The sequence below is a fragment of the Pinus tabuliformis genome, chromosome J (genome assembly GCF_031772625.1).
Source record: "Pinus tabuliformis cultivar Carrire ecotype Pingquan chromosome J, CPIR1, whole genome shotgun sequence".
In the NCBI taxonomy this organism is placed as follows: Eukaryota; Viridiplantae; Streptophyta; class Pinopsida; order Pinales; family Pinaceae; genus Pinus; species Pinus tabuliformis.
The window spans coordinates 1,180,308,741-1,180,327,962 of NC_142295.1; the positions used below are offsets into that span (position 1 = coordinate 1,180,308,741).

General features: G+C 37.5%; 1 protein-coding gene across 3 annotated transcripts in view; it reads right to left on the minus strand.

The window, feature by feature from the left end:
• Nucleotides 1–19,222, minus strand: part of LOC149231281 (haloacid dehalogenase-like hydrolase family protein) — a 574,449-nt gene that overhangs the window by 72,505 nt on the left and 482,722 nt on the right. For all 3 annotated transcript variants that reach the window (XM_089379150.1, XM_089379151.1, XM_089379149.1), the window contains 4 exons: nucleotides 8,816–8,865; nucleotides 8,582–8,703; nucleotides 8,283–8,390; nucleotides 5,636–5,728 (listed from right to left, as the gene is read on the minus strand). In XM_089379150.1, the coding sequence (XP_089235276.1) occupies nucleotides 5,636–5,728; nucleotides 8,283–8,390; nucleotides 8,582–8,703; nucleotides 8,816–8,865 (373 nt within the window). The remainder of the gene's footprint in view (nucleotides 1–5,635; nucleotides 5,729–8,282; nucleotides 8,391–8,581; nucleotides 8,704–8,815; nucleotides 8,866–19,222) is intronic.

A 19,222-nucleotide genomic window follows, 5' to 3' on the forward strand; every position in this document is an offset into this window, starting at 1 on the left:
CCTAGGTATACTGCATATGATGACAAAGATGTGCATCATGTCAAGTTCGTTGAAGTATTTTTCATCTTCAAGCAAGGAAAGGAAATTGTTAGAAGAAAGTCTAGATGACCACATGAAGGAAGAGGTATGTATATATTTGGTAATAGATAGATAAAGTCATGTCATCATATGGTTGTAGATAGAATGGTTAAAATGCTCTATCTAATGAGCATGATTAAAGGAGAAGGAACTTTTCCTTCTGTATGATACATAAAGACATTGTGCCTTGAACTCTTCTACATAATGGCATAATATGACCTCATGAAGAATATGAGATGGTTGGCAACTATGGTTCCTATGATGAAGGAACTATGTATAGAAGATCCCGAGGAAGCAATATGTGAAGAAGATGAAAGAAAAGTTCGTGAAAGATGTATCTATAGTCACGTGAGATAAGATAAGTGATCAACATTTGATAACAAGAAGGATTAGCTATAACATCTCCATAAAGAAGCTATGAAGACCCTGATATATATGTTGGAGAAGGAGAACCTTAGTAATGTATGTCTTGGAGATGGATTCATACAATATGCAAAAAGGATGTTGATGTTGCAAGAAATAGATGTCATGACAAAGGGCCATCATTAATAGGTAGTGTTGATTTGATGTTCACTTTTTATTTTTGAAAGAAAACCTCCGGTTGGGTTGTAACAGGGCTACCAAAAGAGGGTTGTAGAAGTTCCTCTACAACTAAGATTAGATGGAAGATCCTGAAAGAGACATGACTTGGAAAAGGTAGCAATGTAAAGGATAGCTAGACGATGACAAGAAGGTCACTTCACGATGAAGGGAAGGATGACATGACTATTGCTTCAACACTATGTTTCGTTGAAGGGAAGTGATGGAGAAGATGGTCGATGCCCTACAAAGAAGTTCTGGAATAAGATGGCCCCATGATCAAGAAGTTGAAGTTCATCCATGACATGATGATAGGAGGAGCTCTACAAGCCACTGATAGTACCATGATCTTCGCCAAAGAGCAGATATCTGCCATTGGTAACAAGTCTCTAGTTAAGAGTGAACTTGGGCAAGTCCCTAGTTAAGAGGGAACTTGGGTATATTCCTTTTATAGGAATAAGTAGATCCTCCCTAGTTAGAGGGATAGATAGACACATCATTCTTGTCTTCATGCTATGAAGAAAGAATGGAGGATTAGGTAAGCATATGAATTCCGATACTCTTTGAGGATAAGGTAGGGCATCCAATAGGCAAGAGTAGTCGAAGAGGAAATTACATAAGGATGTGTAAATCCAAGATGGGAATGGTCCTAGAAGGACATACCATGTGAACATCCGAATCGTGTATGTGCCTTGAGAGACAATGATGAAGGTGTCTATTAGTCATTGTCTCCCAAGCATTGTGTTCTAATTTTGTGGAGAGTTAGAGTTGTTAATCAAGGCCTTGCTATATGACAATGTTGGTTGATATGATGAGATACACTAATATAAGCTGAAAAGATAACTTATGAGATGGCTTACCAATCCGACTCTTCTTATGAGAATTCTTCAGTATGAAAATGGCCATGTACCTTGTATGTATTATGAATACCTCCCTAGTTAAGAGGGAGTGCTGGAAAATGTAAATAGATTCGGTCTTCATAATGTATTATGTAATTATCATTTCATGTAAAGAGAAAAAGAAAATTTATTATTGTTATTTTGTAGCATGGGTTTCATGCTCAAGGTCATTTTATTTATAGGTTAGGCACCCATTGTGTGCTTCTAGGGCTTTGTCATAAAGTCTAGGAGTCAAAGAGTCATTGTCATATATAAAAGACCCTATTGGGCATCTTGCATTAAGTCAAAAAGTGTCATAGTCCTCCAAGACCAAGTCGGCCTCATGAAGGGTTATTCGACCCACACAAGAAGCCTATATATAAGAGGCATTTGACCTTATTGGTGAGATATCAATCAAGCAAGTAGAAGTTTGACCAAGGGAGGAGACCTAAAAAGAGAACGAAGAAGAGGAGAGATAAAGAAAGAGAAAGCGAAGTTTAGAGGATTGTTTTGCGCTATATTGTTGATTTTTGGTAGCATTGGATGTGATCTAGCCATGAAAATTGGTGGAGAGGCTAAGGCACATGAGATCTCAAAGACCCAAAAATCGTTTAGGAAAATTCCACCCAGATGGAGAGATATTAAAATAATTAATATTTTTAATGGGGTTCTTAAGTATAAACTTAGGAAAAAACTGTGTATTAATATAATATGGGTGAGAAAGTTCTAAATAACGAGGATCAAGCCAAATCTAATTTTAGCCGTTGATTAGGGACTTAATCTCAGCCATTGAATTGTTACCAAGAAAAGTATAACAGGAGGCTTGAGGGTCAGTCAAAGATACACCAAGTTGATCAGTGAATTCGATTTTCTGGGCCAGGGTTTGTTGAGAAATCGAGTTAGTGATCTGTTGCAGCGAGGGGTAGTTCGAGCATACATAGTAGAGAGGCAGAGAGAGTGCCGGAGAGATAGTGCAGAGCCTAGGAAGGTTGACGTAGAGGCAGCTAGGACTGATGCAGAGGCTGAGGAGACCAGTGCAGAGGGCTACAAAGTTGATATTGAGCTGAAGAGGCTGCACTGAAGAATTTTTGTGGGCTAGACTGAGAGTTGATCACTTGACACAGAGCTGTAAAGGGTGACGCAGTTCCAGAAGTTAGCTTGTAGCAACGTTAGCTGTCCAGCTGAGGAACAATCGAAGTCACTACGGAGCTATTCATCCGGTTGCTGATTAGCCAAAATATCTGTCTCCGAAGAGAGGTATTACTGCTAAGGGAATTCTCTGTTGGGTGAGCCATTTCTGGCACCCTAGTTGTATTCAAAAATCTGCATAATAATAAAACCCTCATATCTGCTGCACCGGTTTTCCCGAATTGGGTTTTTCCGGAGACGATTGTCCAAAATAACGGTGTCCCTTGTGTTGTCTCAATTTATTATAGTTGTTGATCTATATATTTGTGAGGGCTGCTATTGTGTTTATTTCAATGTTTATATGATTAAATAACTTGTTAGTGTAAAGAACAAGTAGGAGCTAATAAACTAGAAATAACAGTAGGGATTTCTGATGTGTTAGATTTAGAAATTTTCACATGGTATCAAAGCGATTGCAAATCATAGGAGGACTGAAGACACTAGCAGAAATATGAAATTTGCAGCAGAAGCAGTTGTACCGAAAGACAACGTTGTTCCAAAACAAACACAGCAAGGGAAGAGGTGACGCAGAGCCTACGTCAATAGTTCGAGCCAAGGGAATGGCCAATGCAGAGGCAAAGTGAGGCAAAAGAGGCCCACAAAGAGCCACGTCATCTTGCTCAGCCAGGTAGGATTGATGCAGTTGGCCAGTGGAGCAGATTCAGCCTCTGTCGGGATTGCGCAGAGCCTAAAAGGCTCAGTTTCTTCAGTTGTCAGGACTTGGGGATCTATGGGAATATTGTGATTTGAGAAGATGGTGGGATGTTGTTTCTGTCGATACAAAACAGTGTCTAAGGAGATGAAACCAAGGTAGAGGGAATCACTACTTTGATGGATTTCTAGGTATAAACTTAGGAAAATTAAAATATTAATGTGTATTAATATAATATGGGTGAGAAAGTTCTAAATAAAGAGGATCAAGCAAGATCTAATCTTAGCCGTTGATTAGGGACTTAATCTCGACCATTGAATCGTCAGTAGGAAAAGTATAAGGGGAGGCTTGAGGGTTAGTTGGAGATACACCAAGTTGATCAGTCAATTCGATTTTTTGGAGCAGGGTTTACTAAGAAATCGAGTTAGTGATCTGTTGCAATGAGGGGCAGTTCGGCAGAAAGTCGAGAATACATAGCAAAGAGGCAGAGAGAGTGCCAGAGACAACACAGAGCCTAGGAAGGCTGACGCAGAGGCAGCTAGGATTGACGAAGAGGCCAAGGAGACTAGCGCAGAGGGTTGCAGAGCTGACGTTGGGCTGAAGAGGCTACGCTAAGGAATTTTCGTGGCCCAGACAGAGCAATGATCAACTGACGTAGAGCCATAGAGGGTGATGCAGTCCTTGGAGGGTGACGTAGTTCCAGAAGTTAGCTTGGAGCAGCTTTCGCTATCCCGCTGAGGAACAATCGAAGTCACTGTGGGGCTATTCATCCGGTTGCTGATTAGCCAGAATATCTATCTCCGAAGAGAGGTACTACTGCCAAGGGCATTCTCTGTTGGATGAGCCATTTCTGGGACCCTAGCTGTATTTAGAAATCTGCATAATAATAAAACCTTCATATCTATTGCACCGTTTTTCTCGAATTGGGTTTTCCTGGGGATGATTGTCCAAAAATATCGGTGTCCCTTGTGTTGTCTCAGTTTATTTCAGGCGTTGATCTGTATATTTGTGAAGACTGCTATTGTGTTTATTTAGATGTTTATATGATTAAATAACTTGTTAATGTAAATAACAAGTAGGAGATAAGAAACCAGAAATAGCAGTAGGGATTTCTGATGTGTTAGATTCAGAATTTTCACATACATATCCTCGCATGTGCGAAAGGACTAGGGCATCGCTTGTCGCAGAAAATTACAGTGATCAAAGAAGCCGAAATAAGGTATCAAGAAGATCAGTGTGCAAGCCAAGTTTCCAAGCAAAAAGGATCAAGTCAAGCGAAGGAGAAAAGGATCATAATTCTTCCCTAAACCACTCACGTGCGAAATTGTAGGCAGGCCAAAAAGTGTAGCCCTGACGCAATGGCTGAAAAATCTGAAGTGAGGCCGAAAAATCTGAAGTATTGAAGTTGTTTGACTAGCGTTGACTTTGTGGAAGAAAAGTTCACCAAAGGAGAGGTTGACTTGGTATTGGAGGGGTCTTGGTTTGAGGTTTCAGGCCTTGGAATTCGTCATTTGAAGATTCTAAAAAAAGAGAAGAATTCTTGTGGGTTTTCCTTTCAAGAGGAGAGGTTTTGGCTTTGGCTAGCAGCCTACATTGTGTCCTCTTGTCTCATTAATCTTCATAGTTTGGTAGTTGTTTGATGATAAGAACACAATAATAATCAAGTGAAAGAAGAAACTAATGACAAAGTACATCAAGTTAATTAAAAGAACATCACACGCAATTATCAAAATAAGAGAAATCACCCTAATCTAGCTGCCCTTGATTTCTCAACACCCAAAGCATTCATGACACCATGATATACGGATGTCAAAATCATTTATTTTAAAGGAAAATAAATATAAGAAAGCGCTTCAAAAATGTTGAGATTATTTAGGCCAATATTGTTCATCACATCGCTAAATCATCGCCTAAAATTGCTACCATCGAATAACTCATATCCAAGATCTAAACAAGAGTTGAACAAAGGTAAATGGATCCATATGACACACCTTTTAAAAGGGAAACCTTGATATAAAAATTATAAGCGAGGACAATCCAAATGATTGAAAGGATCTCTTATTATCTAATATATTGAAAAAATCTGACAAATTACAAGCTAAATTACCATAATTGCACTGCACAATACCAAAGATCCTCCCTCTGTTACTTAACGAGTTTAATTCTTTGATGTGTCTTTGAAAAGAAAAACAGAGAGACATAAACCATTTTCATAGTGCAAAAGAGAGACATAAACAGTTTTGTTTAAAGATACCCTTACCTCAGCTGACTGAGCAGCCCCATCTTTAAAACCAGCAATTCCTCTTCCCGCCAAAGTGCTTACTTTTCTGGTGACTGGATCCAGTACTTTGATCTATCAACAGAAATTGTCATTATTCACATAGCATATGTCTTCGTGTAATATGAGCATTGCAAAGTATCTGGGATATTTGTGTTGCAACATTGAAGAAACATTCGTTCACAGAAGGCAGAGAACAGACAGAGATTATTATCCTAAAGATGGGTATCCTTTCCGCGATCTATAGAAAACATCAATAATACCTCCAAAGAGAAACTTAATGAGAGGTTACAAGAATCTGACATATATGAAGCTTGTTTAAAAACATTTTTCTTACTTCCATTTGCCAAATAACTCCGCAGATGGATCAATAAATTTCTACCTTTATAAAATGGTATATCGGCTTACAATTTTTCCTCTTTAACTTTATGGTCACACTGTAGGTTAAAGATGCATACAGACCTCAAATCATGCCAAAACACGATATCCCAAAGAAGTATCGAAAGCAGGGGAAGAAGATGGTAGGGTACATATAAAAATGCAAAATATTTAATAATCACAAGAAAACTGCAAAACAACATTTTATGAGGGAAAAAAATGAAGAAAGGAAGAGAAACATAAACAAGGGAATAAAGGGATTAATATAATCATAAACAAATGTTATATAACAAATTTCGTCAGTACATACACAGTGACGTACAAAACACAAAAATGTGGTCTCACGGTGCATGGAAAGGTTTTGCGGTGAACCGCCTCCGCCCCGCCCTCCTTCTCCCATAAAAGAAAAGAAGTGACCTCTCTGACAGAATGTGTGTATCACTTTAGAAATGTCTGACTTACCTTAAGATAACATATCTCAAGGAAAAAGCACATGAAACGTTTAGAAATGAAAGTCTGGTATTTCTATCAATGGGAACTCATTTACTATGTATCAATATGTACACAATTACACAATGTACAGAATATGTGAGATCACAGCTGCTCAAGAAGAATTTAGAGATGAGTTACACAATAACTTCATAAAAAAAAATAAAAGAACCCCCAAATACCTCAATATATTCAAAAATCCAAATCACATGTTCATGTCGCTTCAATAATGACTATACTGACCTTTATATATACCTATTCTCACTCACTACATATGTGGTTTATTAAGCCAACTCCTATTACATATAAATTTACACCATTATATGTACATTTACCCTTATATATGCCTCCCTTGTGATCATATCATCATTGCCATGTTCAAAATAAGTGGTCAGGAGCTCAATTTGGATGTCTAATGAAAAAATTATGTGACTCGGAATAATGGAGAGTCCATGGGCATCCAGCTAAGTTTAGGTAGTTGGAGGGCTAGTTTGTTACCAAACATTGGCCAGCATCAGCATTATAAGTGTGCAAAGATCATCGCTGTTATCTAAGGTATCCAGAAGCTACTTAACAAAGAAATACGACGACCACCTGCTATAAAAGTAGAGCAAGGCACCATTCACCACTGCTATGCCCAGATAACCATTCTCAGAAAGCATTACGACCATAAATTTAAGAATGTGTGCAACTAAAGGGGAAAAATCTTCAGCATGACGTCACTATACTATATTACGATATATTTCATGATGTTAAAAGCTGGGCAGTCTAGTAATTGAACACAGTACCTATCCTCAGCTGGCAAGCGACACTACAACAGAGGAATATGCCCTTTTCATACCAGGTACTGGTTTGAATCATGGTGTAGATTGCTACCATAATATCTTCTCAAGAGACATGCCAGGCTTGAGACTCTTAGGCATCTAGCTTTGACAACATGTTGAGCTAAGAGATCTTAAAATATAATGAACAAGAAACTTCAATGATCGAGCAAATATGTGTCCATCATTGGGTTCTCTCCTCTACCGGGGACTCAATCTCAAATGTTAGGAGAGCCTCAACCGGGAGCACCTAACTTCTCCCTAGGATAATCCAACCGAGCCCTCTTCACCTAAGGCATTCCCCAGGCTCGATATTGGTACCTTCACGGCAGTTGACGAGAGTGATAGGTCCTCCTATTTTGATGTAGATTAATGATTTTCCACTTGCTACTTTGTTTAGGGTTTAATTCTTATGTTTCTCGCTTTGAGCTATATAATTTTTATTCCTCCTTATTTTGTATATAAAGAGATGCCTTCGGTGCTCCAACATTGCCACTATGATTCTTAGGAAGTAAGCTAATCTTGTAGCAAAAGGACTCTCTTTCCAGCCATAAATCTTACAAGAATCTCACAAAAATCCCAAACATGATCTAAGCTCCACTATGATCCAAGTTTTGTGCACGGTGAAACGATTCCCTCAAGGGTTTTGCCCAATTCTGAATTGAGCCAGAGTCTCAAAAGATCGATCACAGGAATTTTTCTACAAGATTAAATAGCTCTGTATTTCTAGTTCCAATGAAACAATTTGGTCATTAAAAGACATTAATATGATTATCTTTGTTTTCTTCTTTTTTCTTTCTGTTTGTGATGTTTGGCATGATGGTTCTTGTGTACACAGATACTAGTTTGAAGAGAACATACAAAGGATCCCCACAATATTAAATTCGTTAGCCATTCAAAAGATACAATTGCATTATTGCATCTTAATATACATTAATTACCTTGTGGTTATAAGAATCTGTAATGTAGACTAGACCATCAGACCCACAGAGAACACCTAGAGGATGTTGAAATTGGGCTGCCGTGCCAATACCATCACGGTCTCCAAACTGTATAAAGAGAGCACAACAAACCAATTATCCTTCCTGAACATGTAAAATATTTAGATCTTTATAGAATTCTACGTCATATCTGTTACATTTGTAAGGTATTAGTGTCAACATGGCATAAACACATACTCACCTTTAGTTGAATTTAAACTTTTAGGCAGTGAGTATAGGCTTATGCATTTTCTAACTACCTGAAAGAGATTATCTGCAAAGAATGGATCACCTCCAGCCAATAATCTAGCCCCTCCAGTCTTCAGATTGACCGCTCTAATGGAGCTACTTTCGCTATCAGCTACATACAACTCCTGCATGTCTAGTGAAGAAGAATGATTTGTAACTTCTGTGATTGATACAAAATAAATAATTAAAATGAATTATGCAGAAAACCTATAAGATAAACAATTCCTGGTGGAATATTCTTTTACCGGGAGATAATGAAATGCCTGAAGGTTGTGCAAATGATGTGCTTGTAGAACTACAGAGGATAACATTGAATAACAGTCAAATTTAGTTTATTCACCCATAAACAGTTATAACAAACAAAAGTCATGAATTCATTTTGAATATCAACTAAACAATAACTTGGATTTGCATAAACGTTCCACCCTACTCAGGAAAGAACCTGGACAGCTCAACTACACTTGCAACCGTAGAATGTCGTCAATAAAAAATTCACTGAATGCATGATACACTAAATATCTGATATAAATTGGCAGGGAAAGTTTTCAGAAAATACAAATTTAACTGCAAAACACTGGATAGATGGAAATTAGAGAAAAACTTTTAAGAATATGTTTTATCCTATTTTAGAGAAACAAAACTAAAAATATATCATATCTTGGAGGATTATTCAAAATAAATCAAGTCTATGCCTCAACAATCATAAAATTTTTGAAGAATCATAATTCCTCAAAAGCCCATATGAAAATAATCATGTTTACTGTAAATAAAGCAAAATTATCTACGCTTGGCCCTGAAAGGATGTAACCAATATGAAGGATTATAAAATCATTAATGCCTCCATTTCTTCTTGATTGTTTGTAACAATCCCAACGAATCTATGAAAGACAATGATGACGTTACTTGATGGTCTTGTCACCCCTCACTTCAGCAGGGGTACATATATGCATTTTTCATTTGGTAGCACCAATGTAAGCCCACAGAATGCAAGTCTTGTAGGCCATGTGGTATTATGTATTATGGTGTCATACGCCTATCATGGTCAGCCATGTCCTATCCGCTTAGACTTCACTTAGGTCCTGTTGTCCTATATAGGATTGGAGGGCTTAGGGTGGACCTACTGGGACACATGGTTTAGAGAATTCACTGGTTTTTGTAGGGGGTGATCACTAACCGCAGGGCCAATCTAGTCCATGTCTCGAGTGTACCTATGTTGTGTCCACATGGTCATGTGTCGTTGAGTCTGTATGTGTCCTCTGGCCATTGTATATCATTCATTTTCAGTTCTGAGCATGGAAGTCTTTCCAATATTTCATGTTTCCCAAGGCATTTTATGGATCCTAATGCACAGGGTCACGAGAGTCAAAAGTCAACAAAGGTCATATTGCTCAACATAATTTGTACATGCGAAATTCTTTCAAAATGTCAAGGCATCAGGGAGATATGCTTAGTCAAAGGTTACCATCCTCCTATTGTGGCATGTGTGGGCTTGAAGAAAGCCTATTGAGGTCAGTCCATGGTCGAATGAGGCAAGTGATATGTCAAAAGTCATATACAATTTTTTTCCAAGCATACCTAGGTGCCCAAATTGGTGAATCAAGGAAGGCATTGGAGATCTAGCATTATGGCTCATTTAATGAGGGGGTGACTACACATGTGAGTCTTTAGAAGGCTCTTAAAGAAGCTAAAAGTGACCATTTGACCAAGTCAATGAAGAAAACTGTCAAATTATTTTATCAAAAAGGTAAAAAGGCATCTCTAATCAAGTCAAAGGACCAAATCAACCTTAAAAGGCAAGTTGTGGGACATCTCAAGAGAGACATTGAGCAATGAAAGCAAGTTGTTGGGCCTCATAAGGAATCTAAAAATTATTTCAAGTCACTTCAAGCCAATTCCAAGTGGAGCGATGCATATTTAAGGCAAATCATCCTCCTATGTTTGACGACACTTGATTTATTGGGGGTTTTATGTCCCATTTTTGAGCTTGGAAATTCATTCCATGCTTCATGACAATGCCTTGACTTGTGGCATTAGCATGGGCCTTCTTTGAGGCATATTTGAAGGTTAATCAACATTATATGCAATGTTGCAAACATCGTCATTGGGATAAAATCGACAAGGGTCTGTAAAACCAAAACATCGTAAAAATCATGAATATATCGGTAAAAATTGGCAAACATCAACAAAATTAAGATACCGTCAAAATATCGGTAAAAATTGGTAAACATCGACTAGGCCAAAAAATTGAAAAATTGGGATAAAATCACAATAAAATCGGGATGTTTACAACATTGATTATATGAGGCTTTATTGGAGCTGTTTTTGAGGGTGCCATCCCTTTTGGAGAATTTTATCACCTCTCTTATGAGAGTTTCAAGCAATGTAAAGTTAATTGTTGTAATGACTTACTCTCCGAGTTGTGGATGGCAAGTTAAATCATTATCCTTGGAAGAGGATTTCAAATTAGCCATTAGAAAGAAATTTATATAGAGCTAGTCCTTCACTCCCATTTAGGTGTTTGAAAATGTGATATTATTATGTCCTAATAAAAACTTCATTTGGTGCAAATGACTTGTCTTGTGGATTGATTTTTGCTATTCTCTTTCTTCTCGGCTATTTTTAGATATTGTGCTTTCATAAGATATTTTTGCAAGTTATTCCAGATTACACAAAGCTTGTGAATGGATCTATTGAGGGGCTACATAGTCGTGTAAGAGGAGGGTTAGGATTCTAGGCCTCACCTTCTCTTTGTTTAGTTAACATTATGAAAATCCGATCTTTGGACTAGCTCTTATCGACGATTTCTTCTTAAAGGATAGGATCCCTCCTAACTCCATAATTGATCCATTGGCCAGAGGTATTCTGAGAGGGAATCACTCCTAGTTGGATTTTGGTACCAGTAAATTATCTTAGACAAAAGCGAGGACGACTAGTCCTAGAATCCAAATTCACTTTCTTGTCCAAAAATACAAGGCCGATTTAGAGGGGGTTGTAATCACAATTTGGCACTAGAAGAGGTGATTAGAAAAGCTTATAGCCTACCTCACCACCATTTATTTAAAAATCCAAAACTTTTTCTCCAAAATTTTATTTATAATATTATAAAATATAAAAATTAGAAAACACAATAACATAAATATTTCACTAGCTTGAGCTTAATTTCATATTTTTTAGCTAGTTTGATCACTTGGGTTGCACTTTAGTTTTATCTAATTGGCCCAAAGAAGGTATAGTTTGCTTTCCTTGTGCAATAAAGTTAATTTCAAGCAATTTCAGGAGCTATACAAGGGTTTTAAAGGTCTGCAAATTTTATTTACAGACACAAACTTGTATGGGAAGTGAAACTCTCTCTCACAAGGGTTTTGATTCTAAAAGTATTTATCTTCAAACCACTTTTGGGCATGTTGACCACTGAAGTGTACCCAAAGTTTGTGAAGATTCAATCCCCGAGGATGTATCAGAGGCTTCATGTACCATCAAAGTTCACTATGTCATCAGAGTTTTTCAACTCTATTTCTTCTTCTCATTTTCTTTTGTTGTACTCAGATTCCACAAACCCTATGGGGATGATGTAAAGTGATGCTAGTATGATGAGTTGAGTCATGTAACAGACCTAGGCAACTTGGGACTTTGTCATCAAGCGAGTTTACTCTTGAGAGGTTTTTGTCACTTGGTTAATTATTAGGTGCTTACAAGGACTTAATAATTAATTGAGTTTTTTCCTCTAAGCATAACCCCAAAGCCAGAGTGTGGCTTGATGGTGAGGCCTTGGGTGAGTCCTAGTATCTAGAGTAATTTTATATTACCATACTAGATCATTGGTAAAATTTCATGGAATTTGATTAGGTCTAGGGATCGATTTTTTTATTTTTTTTAAACTTCTCGCAGAGCATAATTTGAATAAAATCAGAATGTAAAATGTAATAAGTGATATATAGAGATTTTGTATGGGGTATGTATGCTCGAAATTACACCTCTCACCCGCAACTTTCTACTATGACACACTTTGAGGGGTAAAAAATAACTTCTAAACCCTCAAAACCCATTTTTCCTAAGTTTTGTGGAAAATGTGACAATAATTTAGCCCAACGATTAAATAAATGGAGAAAAATAAATATCCACACATGCTCAAATGATGTGGAAATGAGGTGGAAATTCATCTAAGGGTCAAAGTTGAGTTACCAAGTGATGTGGACTCCACATAAACCACAAATCAAGAAAATCAATTTTTTTGTGGAGAAGACAATGAGTTCCAATGACAAGATCCACGATTTGAGGAAGTTAACTCGAGCTTCAAGGAGATATCATGAGTTGTGTTGAGATTGGATTAGAGTTTACTTGAGTGAGGTGGAAAGTGGTCTCCTACCACTCCACTTCACTCAACCACATTTCCTCTCATTTAATTCAAGCTCCCTCATCAAGGATTGCGTGGGCCTCTAAGGAAGAAATCAAGTTGTCACTTGGGAAATTCGAATTTGCATGAAGGAGCATTGGGATTGTCACCTATTTGTCTTGGGATTGTCACCATTTGCCTTGGGATTGGCTCCCAAGCTTCTATATAATAGAGCTATGGGCTCTCACTATGAAATCGATGTTACTAGCTATTGTGCTTGCGGAAACGCTGCTGCCTTGTACACTTTCAGAAATATCAATAAAGACTTTGGGGTTTCATTCATGAGGTGTTCCTCCTTTTGAAGTGTGATGAATTGTTGGTCATTGGTATAATTCATTTTACTCATAATTTTATCTAATTTGTTTCCATATGCTCTTGTAGATTTGTTAATGTAGAGAAATCTTGCATTGACATTTTATTTAGAAGTATGTTTTAGGTATAAAATGCTCTAGTTGGTTTCAAATAAATCTCTAGAGTTTCTTATAATTGTTTATTGCTAAATCTATATGGAACTAATTCTTGATTGAAGTTTTGTAGAGGGAATATCTTGTTGGGATCAAAGAATCAAGCGTGAGGGTAAGTCTTTGGAGAGACCAACCCACTCTTGATACATTCTCAAAGGAGCTCTCATTTGTTCTTTCGGCCTTTATAGTCTTATTTTACAAAGTGGTTTTGCAGGGGTTTCAGGACATAGCTTGTACACAAGCTAAATACTTTTAAATTTAAATAACTTTTATTAAACGTTGTGCACCAATTAATTTCATTTGCTATCTAAGAGCTTAAAATGGCTAATCAAAAATGAGAGTTTACTCATACTCTTTAGCTTAGTCTTTTGTAAATTTTAATTGTACATATACACCTCATCTAGCTTATTTTTGTCCATTAATATTTTTCTTGTTTTTCAACCCATATTTGGAGGATTTGATAACTCATTTGGAACAGATTTTAGAGGGACATTTTCTACAAACTCGTAACAAGTGTTTGCAAGACCCATTGGCGCATGATTGGATCATTTCCCAAGGAGGTCGTGAGCATTTGGAGTCCCTCATTTTTTGCAAGGCCAAGTTAATTTGAGAGCTGCACATAAAGCTAGGTTGAGGGCCTCTTAAGGCTGATTTTCCCCTTGTAATTTTCAGATTTCGAGGAGGTCTCATTAGCTACTTTGGTTGCCAAATTTTCACATTGTATCAAGAGAATCTAGCTCCTATAGTTCCGATTGTGTAAAAGTTTCTCCTTCATCTTTTGGGCAGCCTTAAGTCCTTCTCCCCATTGTAATACCTCTAATAAAATAATCTTCTTGGGCTTGAGGGAGCTTAGGATTCATCACATGGTATCCCACCTCTTCATCTAGAAGGAGGACTCTTGTGGGTGGATTGATTTGCATTCTTAACTTTCACAATTTAGTTTCTCTTGCATGCACTTTCCATTTGCTGATACTCATTCACACGTGGCAAATTTTGGGAACTAACACAACGTCAAAAATCTATTTCATTTACTAAATTAAGTTTGCTACATTTTTACTTGAGTTTTGCATCTTTCATTTCATTGTTGCTTTGAGTTACAAGTTAACACTTTACTTTGAACAAATCTTTCTTTACATGCAAACAGTTTACATCCTTGGCAAGCTTTGATTTAGTTTATTGATTCATTTCCATTAAGCTAGGTAATTTGTTTCATGACTACTTGAGTACATGCTTCATTTTTGTCAACTTTTGTCTCATTGTTATTTTAAGTATTGTTGATATTTCCTTGGAGCATTATATTGTCATTGTCTACTTGAAACAATTTATTTTTCAAGCAACTTACTTGCATCACTTTAATTCACTTGCTCAGACTAAGCTACCATTATTTTTACTTTAAAGTCATTGGTGCAATTTTACTTTAGATATTTCCTCATTTATGGAAGCATTGCTATCAAGATTTCAAATTTGGAGAGCACGTAACTTACATGCATCACACTTAGGCGCATTTTATTGCTAATTGGGATTTCTAAAATTAACCTCCAACTTAAGTTGGTTGTATAGACTTTAGGGATCCTCCACCCCTATTGATTCTTCATTGTGAGATCCAGATTTACGGGCGAGGATGAGGTCTGGGGACTGGAGTTCAATTGAAATTTTGCTTTAGATAACAACTAATAAAATAAACCATGAGCATCTCTACATCACATTTTCACTTTACTTGCAATACAACTCTCCTATGTATGCTATCTTGAATTTATTTGAGTTTTATTTGCAAATATTATCTTTTTCTCGAGAAGCATTTGGTTTATATTGCTAGTATTTGTTGACACCTAATCTTCATGATTGGGGGAATTTGTAAATAAATAAATCAGGAATGTGAATAGTCATCGGGAGATGAACTGAACAATCACTCCTAATGTATATAACAATAACCTACCTATGGAATAATCAGACGAATCAGTTTTTTCTGCCTTTGGAGAGTTACTGCCTGGCCTGACATGGTATCAGAGCCAGTTCTAAAAATAGTTGTAACTCCCTTCATCTCTGCCACTGCCTCTGTCCTGAGCGCTGCCACTGCCTCTGTCCTGAAATAGTTTGCCACTGCCTCTGTCCTGAGCGCTGCTCTGCCTCTGTACATTGCCAGACCAGACATAGCGCTGCTCTGCCTCTGTCCATGGCCTGACATGGTATGCGTTGGTGCCTGTAACGGTAAGAGGGCCGTGAGCTTCGGTTTCTTTGCAAAATACCTCACTGTTGTGACAAACATTTTTTTTTGCCACTCTGAATGAGGATTCCCCCAGTGCTCGTACAAAGCCGGAGAGAGCAAAGGTTGTGAATTGGCCCGTGTATATCCCGTTCTCGTCCAGGTGCCCGATATTTAATTGCACCGATGCGTGGTCGATCTGTGGGCGAAATTTATTTTCTGGGTTGTAGCATGAGGTTTTCGGCTTAGTTTCTTTTGCCTTTTGGGGTTTTTGCGTCATTTGCCAAGGAACTGGAGGTTTCTAAGTGGTCGGAGGCAGTATTTTTTTCGCAGACCTGAGAATGACTCCATTTTCTTCTATTGAAGGCTTTCTTTTTTAGTTTGTAACACCTTTGATTTCTGTCAACTGACGGATTCAAGAACGCAACGAGATTGGACTTCCTAGCTTGCAGACAAGGGACTGGATTTTTCAGCCTTGTTGAAGTGAAATATGGTTGCGGCCATATTGCCTACCCCGGATTACTGGCCGTCTTCTTCTTATCAAGAGATCTATGGAACGAGTTGTAGCTGCGTGAAGATTTGAAGCGGATGAGGATGATGGTATTTCAATGTGCATAAACCGTGGACTGTATTAATGTGCATAAACCGTGGAAACGACAGTCTTTCCATATGTTGTGGTTTGTTCACACTAATTATATTGTGGTTTGCTCACACTAATTATATTGTGGCTCTCAGCCTTCTGCTATTATTATTAGTGTATATAGTAAAGAAACGGCTCGTGGCATTCATTTCTCGTGCTGTGTACTGCCAGCTTTGGCATTCAGACAACGCTTTTTATCAAAAGACCGGAGGTAACTTCCATTAATCACACTGTGTTTGAAATGAAGAAGAGTCTAGATTCGAGAGCGAAGCCAGAGGTCGAGAACTGACACTGTACACACTGCATATCGTGCACCTAATAGTACAGGATAATGTATACGGTTACTGATGGTATAATTGTATTATGGTATCACGATTCAAAGTCAAAAATTAGTGTCTATGTTTTGTCCCAAAAATTTATAAGGTGAAACCGAGTTTGCATCATTGTAATAAGTATTCAGATAATCTTGTAAGTATTGAAGTTATTATATGAGTGAATGTATGGATGAACAGCTGGTATTATTCTGGATGCTTTTATCTAACATTAGAGGGATTTGAAGAAAATATAGTGCATAAAGTTGTAGCATAAGGAAGAGATTTGAAATCCTTTGAGAATGCCTTTTTGAGTGCAATTTCACTGTATATCAGCAGAAGTTTATTTATCAGTAGAAGTTTTTTATCAGCCGAAGTTTTTTTTATCAGCAGAAGTCTTTTTTTACAGAATGCATTCAATCATCTCTATGGTAGGAATAGTTCTCACTGGCAAGGAGAACTATCCTGAATGGTCCCGGATGATAAAACACACCCTCATCTTCAATGAGTTGTGGAAAGGAGTGTGTGTCGGAGAAGGAGACAATGACCCAGTGCAGCCTACATCAGACAAAGAGCTCGTCATTTGGGAAAACAAGAACAACAAAGCCTATGCATTAATCGCAACATCTGTAAATGAAGAGGTGAGTCGCCATATTTCATCATATTCAACTGCCTTTGAAGATTTACAAAAGCTGAAAGAACTCTATGACTCACATTCTGCACTTGAAGTTGTTCAGCTCATGATTAAACTCTTCACTCTTGAACTGAAAAATAATGATCCTCTTGCTCTTGCATCTGAAGTAAAGTCTATAATGCATGATATCAAATCCACTAAGGTTGAGCTGGATATCCCTCTTATTGCTTTTCTCAAGGCACTATATCCTACCTACTCCAATTATCTTGAGCCTTTACAAGCAAATGGAAATCTTAAAGATATAACATTTGACTCTCTTGTGAAAAAGTTTGCTGAAAGAGAGAAAGCCTCTGGAAAGAAGACAGCCCCTGAATCTTCTGAAGAGACTGTGTGCCTTGCTCATAAAGAAAAGCATCCTGCTCAAGATTCTACAAGAGGAAGAGGTGGACGAAGAGGAAGAGGAAGATACTTCAGAGGCAGGGGGCAGACATTCTCAAGGAGAAAAGGCAGATCTGCATTGCATTCGTTGCAAACGAAATGGATCACATGATGCTTCTACATGCAAGCTACCATGGGACAAAATTGAGCAGAAAAGAAACCAACAGAAAGGTAAAACTGATGATACAGACAAAGGTAAAGCACCTGAATCCGCTCACTATATTGAGGCACAATGTAACATTGGAGTAAATGAAGATTTGTTTAATGCTTCACTTGCTTCTTCGAAAAATGATTGGTTGCTTGATTCAGGAGCAACCTGTCATATGACTCATAGAAAAGATTTTTTTGAAGATTTCACTGACAATGTTGATGGAGCAGTATACTTTGCAGATCAGTCAAAAATCAAGCCATCAGGGCTTGGCACAATCAGGCTTAAACTGCCTGGTCTTCCAGACTTTCTTCTGGATCATGTTCTATATCTCCCACAGCTCAAAAGAAACTTGCTGTCCTTGGTTCACATCCGTCAGCAAGGTCACTCCATTCATATGTTTGATGGCAAGCTTGAGGTAAGAAAAGCATCTGACCACTCACTTGTCATGAGGGGAATAGAAGAAGAAAGACTTCTCAAACTGCAAGGAACCTCTGCTCATGCACAACATTTCTCATATATTTCTCATCATGAAGAAGGTACACTTCCATCAAATTTATTATGGCATGCTAGATTTGGACATTTAAACTATGACAGTCTCCGCTTATTGAAGAAAAATGGTGTTGCTGGTTTGCCTACAATTCCTAGGAAACATAAGCAATGTGATGCTTGCATTCTAGGAAAGCATAGCAAACATGATTCACATTCAAGAGCACATAGGAAGCTTGAACTCATTCATTCAGATTTATGTGGTCCAATGCCTGTTCCTTCTGCAAATGGAAATAAATATATCATGACATTTATTGATGATTACACCAGAATGTGTTGGGTTTATTTATTGAAGAACAAATCTGATGCTTTTCAAACATTCAAGAATTTTCATAAATGGATTGAAAATGATGCACAATCTCATATTGGGTCTATTCGCACTGATAATGGAAAAGAATATACATCAAATGAATTTGAACACTATCTTCGCCAACATAGGATCAAACATCAAACAACTGTGCCTTATAATCCCCAACAGAATGGTGTAGCTGAAAGAATGAATAGAACAATCTTGAATATGGTACGATCCATGCTTTTCTTCAAAAATGTAAAGGTAATGTTTTGGGCTGATGTTGTTCTATGTGCTGCATATATAAAGAATAGATGTCCATCTAATGCTATAAGAAACAAGACTCCTTATGAATTGTGGTATGGAAATGTTCCTTCGGTAAAACATCTCAGGATCTTTGGTTCCACCTGTTATGCTTTGATACCAAAGGTACATAGAAACAAACTTGGTGCTAGAAGTCGTAAGTGTATCTTCCTGGGGTATTCAAACACCTCCAAAGCATACCGTCTCTATGATGAAGTAAATAAAAAGTTTGTTGTATCTAGAGATGTAATTTTTCTTGAATCATCCAAATCTGACAATG